General features: G+C 37.0%; 2 protein-coding genes across 4 annotated transcripts in view; one reads left to right on the top strand and one right to left on the bottom strand.

The window, feature by feature from the left end:
- CDC40 (cell division cycle 40) overlaps nt 1–14125 on the bottom strand; it is a 60683-nt gene that overhangs the window by 41489 nt on the left and 5069 nt on the right. Inside the window, exon 2 of the mRNA XM_045499258.1 lies at nt 5006–5092. Coding sequence (XP_045355214.1) covers nt 5006–5092 — 87 coding nt within the window. The remainder of the gene's footprint in view (nt 1–5005; nt 5093–14125) is intronic.
- Nucleotides 1–14125, top strand: part of METTL24 (methyltransferase like 24) — a 170687-nt gene that overhangs the window by 153279 nt on the left and 3283 nt on the right. The window contains exon 6 of one of the 3 annotated variants that reach the window (XM_045499269.1): nt 10452–10883. The exons of 1 other annotated variant lie outside the window; for it this stretch is intronic. In XM_045499269.1, coding sequence (XP_045355225.1) covers nt 10452–10505 — 54 coding nt within the window. In that variant the 3' untranslated portion in view covers nt 10506–10883. One more of the 3 variants, XM_045499270.1, reaches the window with a different exon arrangement.

Raw genomic sequence — 14125 nt, 5'->3', positions numbered from 1 at the left:
CCCATGGTGGTTGCAGAGAATACTTAAAATAAAAATATCTTCCAAAAAATAAAAAAATCAAAAAGCACATAAAAAACACACAAAACTGACTTCCAAATATTCTTTTTAACTTCTGACAATTATGTTTAACTAAATTTGTATTCAAGGGATTTTAAAAATACATATTTAAGTGAATTAGGTATGAGTATTTAGCGGTTTTTAGCTGAGACCATACTGAAGTACACCAGTCAGTTATGATCTTAATCTCCCATATAAAATATACACATTTAAGTATTAATTCATAATTCAGATCACTACATCTCAGGATGTTCCTAAGTATGCTTATATGTTTCACCTGAGTGAAGTAGTGATTTATTTATAAAGTAGGAGAAAAGCATTTTTAATTCGTTAAGACGCGGGTAGATAAATCTAAGAAATCTGTGTATCGTAAGGCAGTGGTTCTCCAAAGTCTTCAGGAGGTACAGTACTTGAGGGTCAGTGTCTTAGCAGTATAGCATAACATCACAGGTATTAAGAAAATTTACACTAAGTCACAGTCAGAAAAACTGACTGTGAAATCATAATCATAAATTCACATATAGAACACCCCCCCAAGTTATTGAACCAGTAATAATCATATTATACTTAGATTTCTGGTAAGTTTTTCATTAATGTTTACTGTAGCCATCAATGGTTAAACATTTAGAAACAAACTTTAAGGTGAGAAGATCCTGTTGATTAACTTAATTATTTTCCACAATTTGGAAAAGATCAACACAATTCATTTTTATTGGGAGAATACCTCAATCATGTAAGACATAAGCAGAGTTTATTACTAAAACAAGATCTTTTACTAGTATGGGTTCTATGACCTTGGGCCTCAGTTTCCTCGTCTATGAAATAAAAGAGCTGAACTGTCTTCTAAAGTTCATTCCAACATTAATATTTATAGCAACCCTTATGGCCAGATTTCTAATATAAACTAGGAACTTTTTTTTCCATTTAACTTTGATGTTTTTCTATTCCTAAAAGTGCTATTATTTTAAATCTGAAAATCTCCCTGAAACTTACAGGTTTTACATGAGTCTAGGAAAGCTAACACGTACATTTTTCTCTAAGTAGATCCAAAAAGGATTGAGTGAAATGAAGAAAATCAGTAGACTAAAGCAATGGCTATTATATCTTCAAGTTCTATCTATAATTTGAGAAAGCTTATCCAGATACTAGGTTAGCCCACTTAGGAAAAGTCCTCGGTTGGGAGGGAAAAATAGTATTTTAGAAAATAAAGTAGTCAATTCAGTTAATTTACTGAACTAGCAAAGTCCAAGATGTAGGGGTATAATGTGCAAACTCTGCAACGGTCTACAAACAGGTCTTCCAGCCACAGAGCAATTGTGAAGAGTGATGTGAACTCACATCCCCAAATACATTACCTGCTGACAGTAAACCCTGAGACTTGGTTTCCTCCCTATAAAATAGGGATTAGAGTACTAATAATAACATGGGTTATTGTAAAGACTAAAGGAGATGAGGTATACAACTATATAAATCTCCCAGGGATGCAGGATACAGTAAGAAATGGTAGTTTTATTTCTATGACCACTCTTTTCCATCATGCAAATCCTTACCAAATTAACCTTCCTAAAAATTCAGCTTTAATTATGCCGCTTTAATAAGAACTTTAAAAATCTATGTATCATCTATTAAATCAAGACCAAACTGTTTACATTGGCCAGAACCCTGTGCAACACCATGCAAACTATCACTCTAATCTTACCTCTCTGTTCTCCCCAACTGACAATGACTAAAGTATTCCTTCCTGTTCTTTAAATCTTTTATAATTTGGCTAATGCTACTCTCTTCTGCCTGGGATCTTTCCTCATAAAAGCCTTTCTAGCCATCAATGCCAGTAATAGTAACATAAATAACAGTAAGGGCTGCTATTTATTAAATGCTTACTCTGTGCCAGAGTTTCCTAGGCATATCATACATTAGTGTGTGTATCCATATAACTTGGTAAAGTAGAAATTATCTTCATTTTACCCTTGAGAAAACTAAGGTAACCCAGGGTCACACCAAAGCTAATAAGCAGTACATTTAACCCCAAATCTCATGTTCTTAACTGGGACTTTACTGTTTATTTTAAATTCAAGTGTTTTTTTTTTTTTAATTATTTTACTTTTAAATTTATTTATTTAAATTCAAGTTAATTAACATACAGTGTAGTACTGGTTTCAGGAGTAGAATTTAGACATTCATCACTTACATATAATACCTAGTGCTCATCCCAACAAGTGCCCTCCTTAATGCCCATTTAGCCCATCCCCCCACCCACCAACCCTCAGTTTGTTCTCTCTGTATTTAAGAGTCTCCTATGGTTTCCCTCCCTCTGTTATTTTTCCTTCCCTTCCCCTATGTTCATCTGTTGTGTTTCTTAAATTCTACATGAGTGAATTCATATATTTGTCTTTCTCTGACTGACTTATTTTGCTTAGCACAACACACTCTAGTTCTATCCACTTTGTTGCAAATGCTGATTTCAAGGGGTACATGCACCCCAGTGTTTATAGTGGCACCTCTCAACAATAGCCAAACTATGGTAAACACACAAACATCCATCGACTGATGAATGGATAAAGAAGATGCGGTATGTAAAATGGAATACTACTTGGTGATCAAAAAGAATGAAATCTTGCCATTTACTGTTTATGTTTTTTTTACGTTTTTATTTTATTTTTGAGAGAGAGACAGAGTGTAAGCAGGGGAGGGGCAGAGAGAGAGGGAGACACTGAATCTGAAGCAGGCTCCAGGCTCTGAGCTGTCGGCACAAAGCCCGACGTAGGGCTCGGACTCATGGAACCGAGCTGAAGTTTGGACGCTTAACCGACTGAGCCACCCAGGTGCTCCAGCCATTTATTATTTTAAATACTACTTTCTCCATGAAACTTTTTCTTATCTTTACAACCAGACACAATCTCTCCTTTAACCTGAGTAGGACTTTAGGCATTCTAGGAAACAATGTGCTATCGTTTTAGTGTATGTGCTGCTGAAGTGAGCACTCTATCTTTTAAAATAACACAAAGCATATCCTCTCTGGTAAACAGTAGCTTGAGGAGAGGGGTTATATCTTGTTTCTAACAATGGATTCTCAAAATACGGGAACTTGAATTTCATCCAGCAAAGTTCCTGGTGACACCTTTCCATACTTTGCAAATTACACAGATCCCAGTCATAAAATTCTAAGTTAATTATCTATTATGTAACAGACAATTCATTTGGCAACCAGAAAAAATTGTAATTTTTCTTCACTTTTCCCTCTCATCACTCCTTTCTCAAATTGGTGACAAGCATCAGTGTTTGTAACATAAACTAATTTATATATTGAATGGGAGGCTCCCTAAAACAAGAAAAAAAAAGAGCAGATCATTAAAGGATTGGTAATCTCACAAAGACAATGATACGCCTAATGCCTCATCAATATCCCCCAAAAAAACAACTTCATCTTTTAAATTTTGAAAACAGTAATCACACAGCAATGTATTAGTTATGCACAGGACCGGAACATTTAAGAGAAAGAGACTTCATATAAAATGCACTGACATAGGAAGGTCACAGGCGCGCGCGCGCGCGCACACACACACACACACACACACACTACTTCCAAACTTTCTCATTTCCTGAATTTAGTGGCCCTATTTTATTGAAGTACTTTTCATTTAAAAAAATCATGAAGCATATATGTAACGTACAACCTTTCTTCACCGTGCCAGCTAAAGTGGTGCCAAGGGATATGAAACAGTCTATAGGTTCAACAGGCTAGAAGGACTTAAGAAATAATATAATAAAATTTAAAATGTGCTGCAGTCTCAGAATATGAGCATGGGATTTCTGCTAACTGGACAGCCGGAGAACCGCTACAGGGATGTCTAAATGCTAGCACTGACATCATCAGCTGTGCTACATTTTTCACTCGCCATATTTCAACTGACTACAGAAACCTGAGCAGGCCGATTATATAAAACAGCTTTATGACTGCTTTATCAAAAAAAGGACAATGACTGTATGCTCAAAACCAAAAAGTATTAAAAAGTACCTCTTTCTTCATTCAGCTGCAATAAAATATGGCTCCTCACCCCCATTTTAAAGCGCTTCTTACAGATCCTGCTACTGAAGGCTTACTTTTTTGTTTTATAATGACCATTTTCTGACATCTCCATTTTCTCAGCCAAGCATTCTTTTCCTTTTTGAAAACAAAATAGCTATAAATTTCATTTTTCTACAAAGACTTTCCTAAATGGACAGTTTTCACTGTTTTCCTTTCTTCCTTCCTTCCTTCCTTCCTTCCTTCCTTCCTTCCTTCCTTCCTTCCTTCTTTCCTTTTCTTTTCTTTTCTTTTCTTTTTTCTTTTTTTGCCTTTTCCCCCTATCTTCTTTGTGCTTCCATCAGCATTAATCATCATCACCACCACCACCACCACCACCATCATAAGATGTCTCACACAGAGCAAGCAATACACCCTGCGACTACTTCTGAGCAGTGAACACATTAGCATGGCACTCCTTTTTTGCATTCATCACAGGAGCATTTGTAACCAGATGTTTCATAATACACTCCGCACTGATGATGCTAATAAAACAAGTTCTTTTTCCCTTATGGTTAATTTATAATACTCCCTTAACAATACTGAGGAAGATGTTAACTACGTTCACATCTAAGAACCAAACATTTCAAAATGTCTTTTTTCAAAAGACAGAGTTCCATTCTATCAGATAGTTGTATGTTGGCAGATAAACATTAGCACATTTTTAAGGGTACAATTTCTTTTTTTAAAAAATTGAGATATAATTGACACATAACAAGACATGTTTTTTGGAAGTTTAAATGTATATTCTTGTGAGAAAACTCCAAAAACTCACTGTTTATCTACCTATGTATAATTCAAATGCATTAGCAAAAGGCAGAATCTTTTTTTTTTTTTTTTTTTTTTTTTTTTTAAGGCAGAATCTTAAATATAATGTTTTCTCACCTCAGGAGCAAACATGGTCTCATAGGTAGGATTATACTGAACCTCTTTGACTGCAGGGTCAAGGTGAACTCCGGTCTCCAAATCTTCCTAGAAGAAAACCAAATGAACGTTAAAGATCTGACAGATGAAGATTTTATTTTAGAAACTACATTAAGATCATACTAGCCAGCTTACAGTAATTTTATGATTATTACATGAATACCATATGATTAATATTTCTAATAATCAAGGACTAATAGAAGTAATGTATATAGGTATAGAAGTTAGAATGCATAACAAAATTTTTTTCCTTTCAAAATACTGGCTTTGTCTCATCTGAACATATTAAAAACTTTTCTAAATAAGCTAATAAGCTACTCAAAGCCTTAAATTAAGAGAGTCCAACTCCTCTTTTTTTATGAACTCAAAACCTCCAGTTCCAAATTCAGGATAACTCCTTCTTTATTCACCAAACCTTATTAGCTATACCCAGATGGCACATGGTTCAGGACTGAAGAAGTGGCAGGACCCTAACATTCTAAATCTAAACCTTACACTCTATGCCAATGTTTCAACCGTCTTAAATTCATCCCCTAGCTTTAACAAACACAAAAATCTCACGTCCACCGGAGAATCACTGGTGATCTCTATTTTGTGTAACCCCAACACTTACAAATACCGTAATTCCCAAATTGGCATCTCTAGTCTGGACCTCTCCTCTGAACTCTAAAGACTTGTGTATCTGACCTTTAACTCAACATCTTTTCTCCCAGGATGCCTAATGGACATCTCAAACTTGATATATCCAAAAGTAAACTTCTGGTCACCCCTTCCCAATGACTTCTTCCAGCCTTACACTGCTCACACAAAAACTCCTGGAGTTATCCTTGATTCCTCTTTCTTTTACATTGTACCTCCAATTCATCAGCAGATCCTCTATCTTCTACACACATCTAGAGTTCAACAACTTCTCAAGTCCTCTTTCATGGACATCTCACAACCCAATTTATCAACTCGCACCTGGATTATTGCAATAGTCTCTGAAATGGGCTCCCTGCTTCTACCCTTGTCCACTCACAGCCTCACTCCATGCAGGAGCTGTGAGATTTTTTAAAAATATTAGATTATGTAACTCCTGCTCTAAACCCTCAGGTAGCTTCTCCACTCAGAGTAAAAGCCTAATAAAGGTGTAAAGGCTCATTACCAGCTGTTCTCAGAAACTAAGTATGGTTCCCCTAGGTAGTGTTACAAGGCATTTTTGTCTTCCTGTATTGTTCTGCCTGATTATTTACATATTAAAAACGTGCTATTCCAGCACTCTCAACAATAGCCAAATTATGGAAAGAGCCTAAATGTCCATCAACTGATGAATGGATAAAGAAATTGTGGTTTATATACACAATGGAATACTACGTGGCAATGAGAAAAAATGAAATATGGCCTTTTGTAGCAACGTGGATGGAACTGGAGAGTGTGATGCTAAGTGAAATAAGCCATACAGAGAAAGACAGATACCATATGGTTTCACTCTTATGTGGATCCTGAGAAACGTAACAGGAACCCATGGGGGAGGGGGAGGAAAAAAGAAAAAAAAAAAAAAAAGAGGTTAGAGTGGGAGAGAGCCAAAGCATAAGAGACTCTTAAAAACTGAGAACAAACTGAGGGTTGATGTGGGGTGGGAGGGAGGGGAGGGTGGGTGATGGGTATTGAGGAGGGCACCTTTTGGGATGAGCACTGGGTGTTGTATGGAAACCAATTTGACAATAAATTTCATATAGTATAAAAAAAAAAAAAAATGAAAGACATTTGAAAGAAGCCACACTTTCAGTTGGTGTTAGCATAGTATTGTTAGCATTTTATTCATTCTAACAGTGAAAAAATAAAGGTACTTCTTTTAAGCGTTTACACTATACCAGATACTGCACTCTGTTATGGATTTAATCATTATAACAAACTCTGTTTGATGATATTAAAATTCCTGTTGCACTGATGAATAAAAAAAAAAAAAAACGTGCTATTCATACGTGTTTAATTTACACATTAAACAGGTAATAAATACCTTTCCTTTACTTATGGTACTCAAGTTATATTTAAAAATTTTTAAGAAAGTTACATATCATCTGTGAATTATACTTCAGTGAAGTGGAATTACAAAATTACTATTACAAAATGAGGATGTTTGAATCTAATTGGTTGAGAATTATCCTCCCCCTGAGATCCCAGAATGATCTGTACCCCCACTCGCCTCCATAAACTTCTGTATTCATCTAGTCCTGTGCCGATGCTCATTAACTCCAGCCTCACTGGCTCCTTTGCTATTCCTAGAATTCACCAGAGGACAATCCTGCCTCAGGGTCTCTGCATGTACTGTTCCCTTTTCTTGGAATGTTCTTTCCCTGGATATTCACATGATTGGTCTCTCTCTTTTTCAGGTCCCTGCTCAGTTTTTCCACTTTCCTCTTACTTTGCTTTATTTTTCTCCATTATATTTTTCATCATCTGACATGTTTATTTATTTTCTGGATTTTGAATGCACACATGTATCTTCGAACCCTAGAATTATCCCTATCACATCACCATCTTTATTCTGTTGGTCTTTTGCTGATGTGACATACATCTGTCAACACAATGCATAACACAACTCAAAGTAATAATCAAAAAATATTTTTAATGTTTTTTGAGAGAGAGAGAGAGAGAGAGAGAGAGAGCGAGCATGTATGTGCATGTGCACACAAGGGAAGGGCAGACAGAGAGAGGGAGAGAGAATCCTAAGCAGGCTCTGCATGGTCAGTGCACGGGCCGCCACAGTGCTCAATCCTCAACATGAGATCATGATTGAATGGAAATCAAGAGTTGGATGCTTAATTGACTGAGCTACCCAGATGCCCCTGAAAAATTTTTTTTAAAGGTGAGATATCAAAAGGGTGCCTGGGTGGCTCAGACACTGGTTGAGTGTCCGACTTCGGCTCAGGTCATGATCTCACAGTTCGTGAGTTCGAGCCCTGCATCTGGCTCTGTGCTGACAGCTCAGAGCCTGGAGCCTGCTTCGGATTCTATGTCTCCCTCTCTCGCTGCTCCTCCCCTGTTCACACGCTGTCGCTCTCTCTCAAAAATAAATAAAGGTTAAAAAAAATTTTTTTTTAAGGGTGAGTGATGCTGCAGAAGAAGCAATGCTACTGACAAATGAAGATCTGGGAGACTTAGAACGACTAATGACAAAGACTAGGAAACTGACCAAAGAAAATAATACTGTAGGCACACAATTATTGTTCCAAAATTTTACCACTTCTAAAGCAACCCTCACCCAAAGCAGCCAACTTAGTTTTTCTACTTCTCAAAGATAGAGTTCTTCAAATATGACTCCCTTAAACTTCCATCCTCTCTAGTTTCAAAACTGTATCTTTACCTTCTCTTGTCTTTCTCATGACTTCAATCTCCACCTTAGATTTTTATCTGCAACCTTGACCACACGCTTCGCCTCTGGATCCATATATGCAGCTGCTTACCGAACTGCATTATACGGATGTTCCATAACATCAAACACTTTGTGTCCAAAACACATCTCAATCCGCCATGCCTCTACCTTCACTCACTAACAAACAAGGCACAGAATCTTGATTCCATTTCTGAAATATTTCTCCAACAACTCCACTTCTACAGTCCCTCTCCACATCCCTGTCTCCACTATTCTAGCACAGACGCCATCATATCTTGTCTATTCTAATACCTCCTTATCTGGTTTAATACACTCCCACTTTTGCCATATTAGACAAATTACTGATTTTTAAAAATATCAAGTACTTGCATCTATTCTGTGCTGTTGGCAATGTCACACTCTTTGTTCCTTATTGTATATCCCTTTATTATCTGATAATATGTCATCTTACTTTCTCTTATACCTTTCCTCCTCTTGGCTCAGGAAAACTGCTTTCCCATGGTCCTAAGGAACGTTGTACATAATTCCTTATAGCAATTGTGATACTATATTATTTGTTGCACATGACTTTTACGAAGATTTTATATCCTCACTGCCTAGAATGCAGAGAATTTAGTGTATGTTCAATAAATTTGTTAAACTGAAGAAAGAAAAGTCAAATCCATAGAGAAATTAAAGAGGGTTAAGGCTAAATAATGATTGCCAAATCTGGCAATTGCATCACAAAAAAACCTTTGCCAGAATGATTCTGGTAGCGGAGTAGATAGAAAAGCAGTCGTGAGAGACAGAGATATAATTAAGGATTTAGAAAAAGAGGACAGTAATAGTTTCTACTCTCTCAAGACATTTGGCAATAAAGCAGAGATGGGGTGCCAGATTGAAGGATTTTCAAGGTAAAATTAAGTTGTTAGCTCCCTCCTTAAAAAGAGACGAAGCTGAGATTTAGTCAATTATAAGCTACAGGATAGGAGAGAGTAGGGAGAAACGCATGAAAAGAATGAGGGGAGGGGCGCCTGGGTGGCTCAGTCGGTTAAGCGTCAGACCCTTGATTTTGGCTCAGGTCATGATTTCGTGGTTTTGAACCCCACATTTGCCTCTGCACTGACAGTGTGGAGCCTGCATGGGATTCTCTCTCTCTCCCTCTGCCCCTCCTCCACTTGCATTCTCTAAATAAATAAATAAATAAATAAATAAATAAATAAACTCAAAAAGAAAAAAAAAGAATGAGGGAATAATCAATGGTGTGGTTATCCTGGAAGAAGTGGGAAGGAAAAGAATCGAGGACACAATTGGAAGGTTAGCTTCTGAAAAGAGGAGAGCCTTCTCTGAGATGAAACAGAGGTGACAAAGGATGGGTAATGGGTGATAGATGTTTGGAGCCGGTGGGAGATGTTGGGACTCATAACTGATTTTATTTTCTTTGAGTAGTTGGGGGCACAGGCCTCTTCACAAACCAAGTATGGTAACTCCAAATTCATTTATTGATTCAACAAATATTGATTGGGTGCCTCCTATGTGCCAAGCATTGTTCTAGGCCCGCAGAAGCAGATAAAGCTCCCTGACCTTGTGGAGCTTAGAAAGTGGGGGAGACAGATAATAAGCAATATACTAAGTGAATTACATAGTTTGCTGGAAGAGGGTAAGTGCTATTAAAAAAACGGGCTTAACAACATTAGTGCTGACTCACATTATCTCATGTAATTCCTACAACACTTCTGTGAAGTAAGTATTAGCAACATTAAGTCGCTTACTCCAAGATACTAATAGAATAAATGGGAAGGGGGAAATTTTCAAGTAACCACAATGAACGATATTAAAGAGACACATTAGCAACAAACGAAAAAAACCACTGGCGGGCTATCAGTCAGGGTGCTTAGCCACAAGCAGCTAAACTCTCACAGACTGATTAAACAATACTGAATCCTTTCTCTTAGAACTGCCAAGAAGAGTGGAGAATCAGTTTGGGGAAATAGGCATAAGTGAGGGTGAGTATACAAATGGAATCACAATTGAAAATCAATCCTACCACAGAGCCAGTCCACTGAGGACAACAGTTCGCCATTACTGAACATCATCACTAAATGACTGTGGCTGCCACTGGACACTGCTGTTGAGACTCGTGGCCTGAGAAACGAGATGTTGGCCACCACTGCCACTGAAGATACTCTCTTTCCTTGCTTCTTTGTGGAATAGCTTTAGATTAGAATTTAAGTGAGTGCATTTGTCTGCTGAGCCCAAGTTACTGTCCTGAGCCTTAAATAAAATGGAATTAGGAGAATGAGAATCTGGGCTTTCAGGCTCTGAAGGTCGGGGCAGCAAGGGCTGTTCTTCACATGAAGACTCTCAAGGAAGGGGATTTAAATGTCAGACCATCTAAAGAATGATACGTATACAGCTGACCTTTGAACAATACAGAATTAAACTTATATACAGATTCTTTTCAATAAATAGAGTACAGTCCTGTAAGTGTGTTTTTTCTTCCTTCTGGTTTGTTTTTTAATGTTTCTTTGAGAGCGAGTGCACGCATGCACGTGCACACGCAAGTGGGGGAGGGGCAGAGAGGGAGACACAAAATCCGAAGCAGGCCCTAGGCTATGAGCTGTCAGCATAGAGCCCAATGCGGGGCCTGAACCCTGGAACCATAAGATCATGACCTGAGCCGCAGTTGGACACCCAACTGACTGAGCCACCCAGGTGCCCCCTTCCTTATGATTTTCTTAATAACATTTTTTCTCTAGCTTCCTTTATTGTAAGAATATAGTATATAATACATATGCCATACAAAGTATGTGTTAATTGACTATTTACGTTATCAGTAAGGCTTCGTCACCAGTAGGCCATTAGTAAAGTTTCTGGGTAGTCAAAAGTGATAGGTAGAATTTCAACTGGATGGTGTGGGGGAGGGGTTGTGTCCCTAACCGCTTCCTTATTCAAGGGTCAAGTGTATATTACCCTAAAATGCACACTAGAATCTTCGCTGATTAGAGATACTATCTGCCTAGTGTTGAATAGTAAAACTCAGTACCATAAAATTAAAAAGTCATACACAAATGGCTTCAACTGCATAAAAACTGAATTAAATGTGTCTCTCTCAATATTTAATTCTAGTATAAACTGCTTAAAATAACAAAGCTTAGCCATATTCATGCCTCCCCAATGTATTTTATAGAATACAGCTGCTAGAACCACTTTTTTTTTTTTTTAAGTTTATTTATTTTTGAGAGAAAGAGACACACAGCACAAGTGGGGAGGGGGGTAGAGAGAGACAGGGAGACACAAAATCCAAAGCAGGTTCTAGGCTCTGAGCTGTCAGCACAGCCTGACGCAGGGCTCGAACCCACGAACCGTAAGATCATGACCTGAGCTAAAGTTGGAGGTTTAACTGACTGAGCCACTCAGGAGCCCCTAGAACCACTTTATAATATAGTTTATCACATTTTTCCAAATAAGGGTATTTTAACTTTGAATTATTTTGAATGGAGTACCATGAGATGGCAAATTTTAAATTCAAAGTATAACTTAAAAAGAATTACTCTTTATACGTACAACAGTGGCAACTAATAAAAAATATAAATAGGTCTCAGTCTGGTTCCTGCTAAAATTATAGAACAAATTGGACAACCCTCCAGAAAGTGAAGAGTTAGTAATTATAACATTTGATTAGAAAAACTTGGACAATACCACAACCTTGTTTTAATACCCATGAGGAGTTCAATAATAATGAAGCACGCAATTAAGATTACCACAGAATTACAAAGGATTTCTATTCCATTTTAATTATCCATAAAAATTAAAGTACAGTGAGTGAAGGGCACCCTATGGGTCAAATAAGTTGAACAAGGTATCTTCTCTTGATTCAAAGAAATTTGAGAATAAAATGAAATAGTATTTACTTCTGAGTCCTTTTCACATTTTTTACTGTTGCACAAATAAGAATACAGATGTGAAAGCACTTTGTAAACTATAAAGCAGAACATAAGTATTAATCATTACTATGAACTATTTATCAATTTATTGTATAGGTTTTTTTCCCGAAAAAGTAGGAATGAGTAAACTTTCTAAGATGGAAGTTTAAGTGGATGTCATAAAAGAATAGAAATTCACATAAAGATATCCTTTGGGTTTGGCTCTTAACAAATGCAGAGGAAAAAGGTGATCTATTTGAGGCTCACGAGTATGAGTAAGATCACCCAAAAAGAAATTTTAAAATATGCTCAAAATTAGAGGCAGAATTTTCATTTTACTCGAGTTGGCTATGCCAAAGCAGGGAATGCATTGGGGAAAGGTAACATAGTCATGGACTGAAATGAGAGAATGCCAGGTCTGCTTTTTTATTTTTTTAATTTTAAAGTCAATTAACAAGCAACTCTTGCAACCCAATAGGGTTCATTACATGATTTTCAAAGTGCAAAAATCTGATAGTGCTGCACTGAAATACATTTTTAACCAGAAAATAATTGTTGTCACACACCGGAGAACACAAATATGTTTAACTGGAGTTCTAGAATAAGAGAAGAACAGGACTAAAACAGTATGTGGAAATAAGAAAGTGAGAACTCTGCAGAAACACTGAAAGATCCACATTCCAAACCAATGAATTCCCAATTAAAGAAACTCTACAAATTCTGAGCAGGACAAACAAAAAGATATCCACACCTGGGTATCCCATAAGGAATCTAAAGACTGAAAGTACACCCCAAATAAAAGGGGGCAGAAGGGAAGGGCCTTAAAAGCAGTCCAAGGAAAAGAGAACAGCTACAATGACAGCTGACTTGTTATCAGCAACAGTGAAAATCAGAAAATAGAGTATTTTAAATATGTTGAGAGAAAAGAACTGTCAGCTAAGTAAATGAAACTTGGTGAAAAGATCCTTCAAGAAAGATGGTTAAATAAAAACATTTTAAAGACAAACGAAAACTGCAAGCAGTTGCCACCAGCTACCCCTCACTAAAGGACATCAAGTATGCACAATAGACAGAAGGCAATCTCTTTGCATATGAGATACAGGAATCGGCATAATTCACTGCCATCTTCTAAAATTTAAATATATATAAAAAAATACAGGACAATAATAGCTAAAGTAGGGGTAGTGGAATGTTAATAAAACTGCAGTGTTCTAAGGTTCTTGCACTGTTCAGTAAAAAGTAAAGATATTGATTAATTCAGATGTTTTAATTTCTAGGGGTAATCAGCAGAAATGAGGGCATAATTTACAAATGGGTACAGAGAAAAAAAACAGAATGATAAAAAAAATCAATCCAAAAGAATGGATGCCTAGCATATTAATTTTCTATCTTCTTTTCCATTACCTGTATTCAAGGCTACACTTAAAAAAAAAAATATTGCTGGGGCATCTGGGTGGCTCAGTTAGTTAAGTGTCTGACTCTTCGTTTCAGCTCAGGTCATGATCTCACAGTTTCATGGGTCTGAGCCCCCGCGTGGTGCTTGCACTGTCATTGGGGAGCCTGCTTGAGATTCTCTGTCTCCCTCTCTCTCTGCCCTACCCCCCACTCGCGCTGTGTCTCTCAAAATAAATAAATAAACTTAAAAAAAAATATTGCTATGGCTGCACCTCACAACTTCTGGTATTATTCTCCTTATTATTCAGTTCAAAATATTTTCTATTATTATTATTTTTGATTTAGGTCCATGAGCATATTTTGGTCCATGTATATGTGTGTGTCTGTGTGTGTGTGTGTGTGTAT

The sequence above is a fragment of the Leopardus geoffroyi genome, chromosome B2 (assembly GCF_018350155.1).
Source record: "Leopardus geoffroyi isolate Oge1 chromosome B2, O.geoffroyi_Oge1_pat1.0, whole genome shotgun sequence".
In the NCBI taxonomy this organism is placed as follows: Eukaryota; Metazoa; Chordata; class Mammalia; order Carnivora; family Felidae; genus Leopardus; species Leopardus geoffroyi.
The sequence above is the reverse complement of the archived record's forward strand: the minus strand, read 5'-3'. Positions and strand labels throughout refer to the sequence as shown.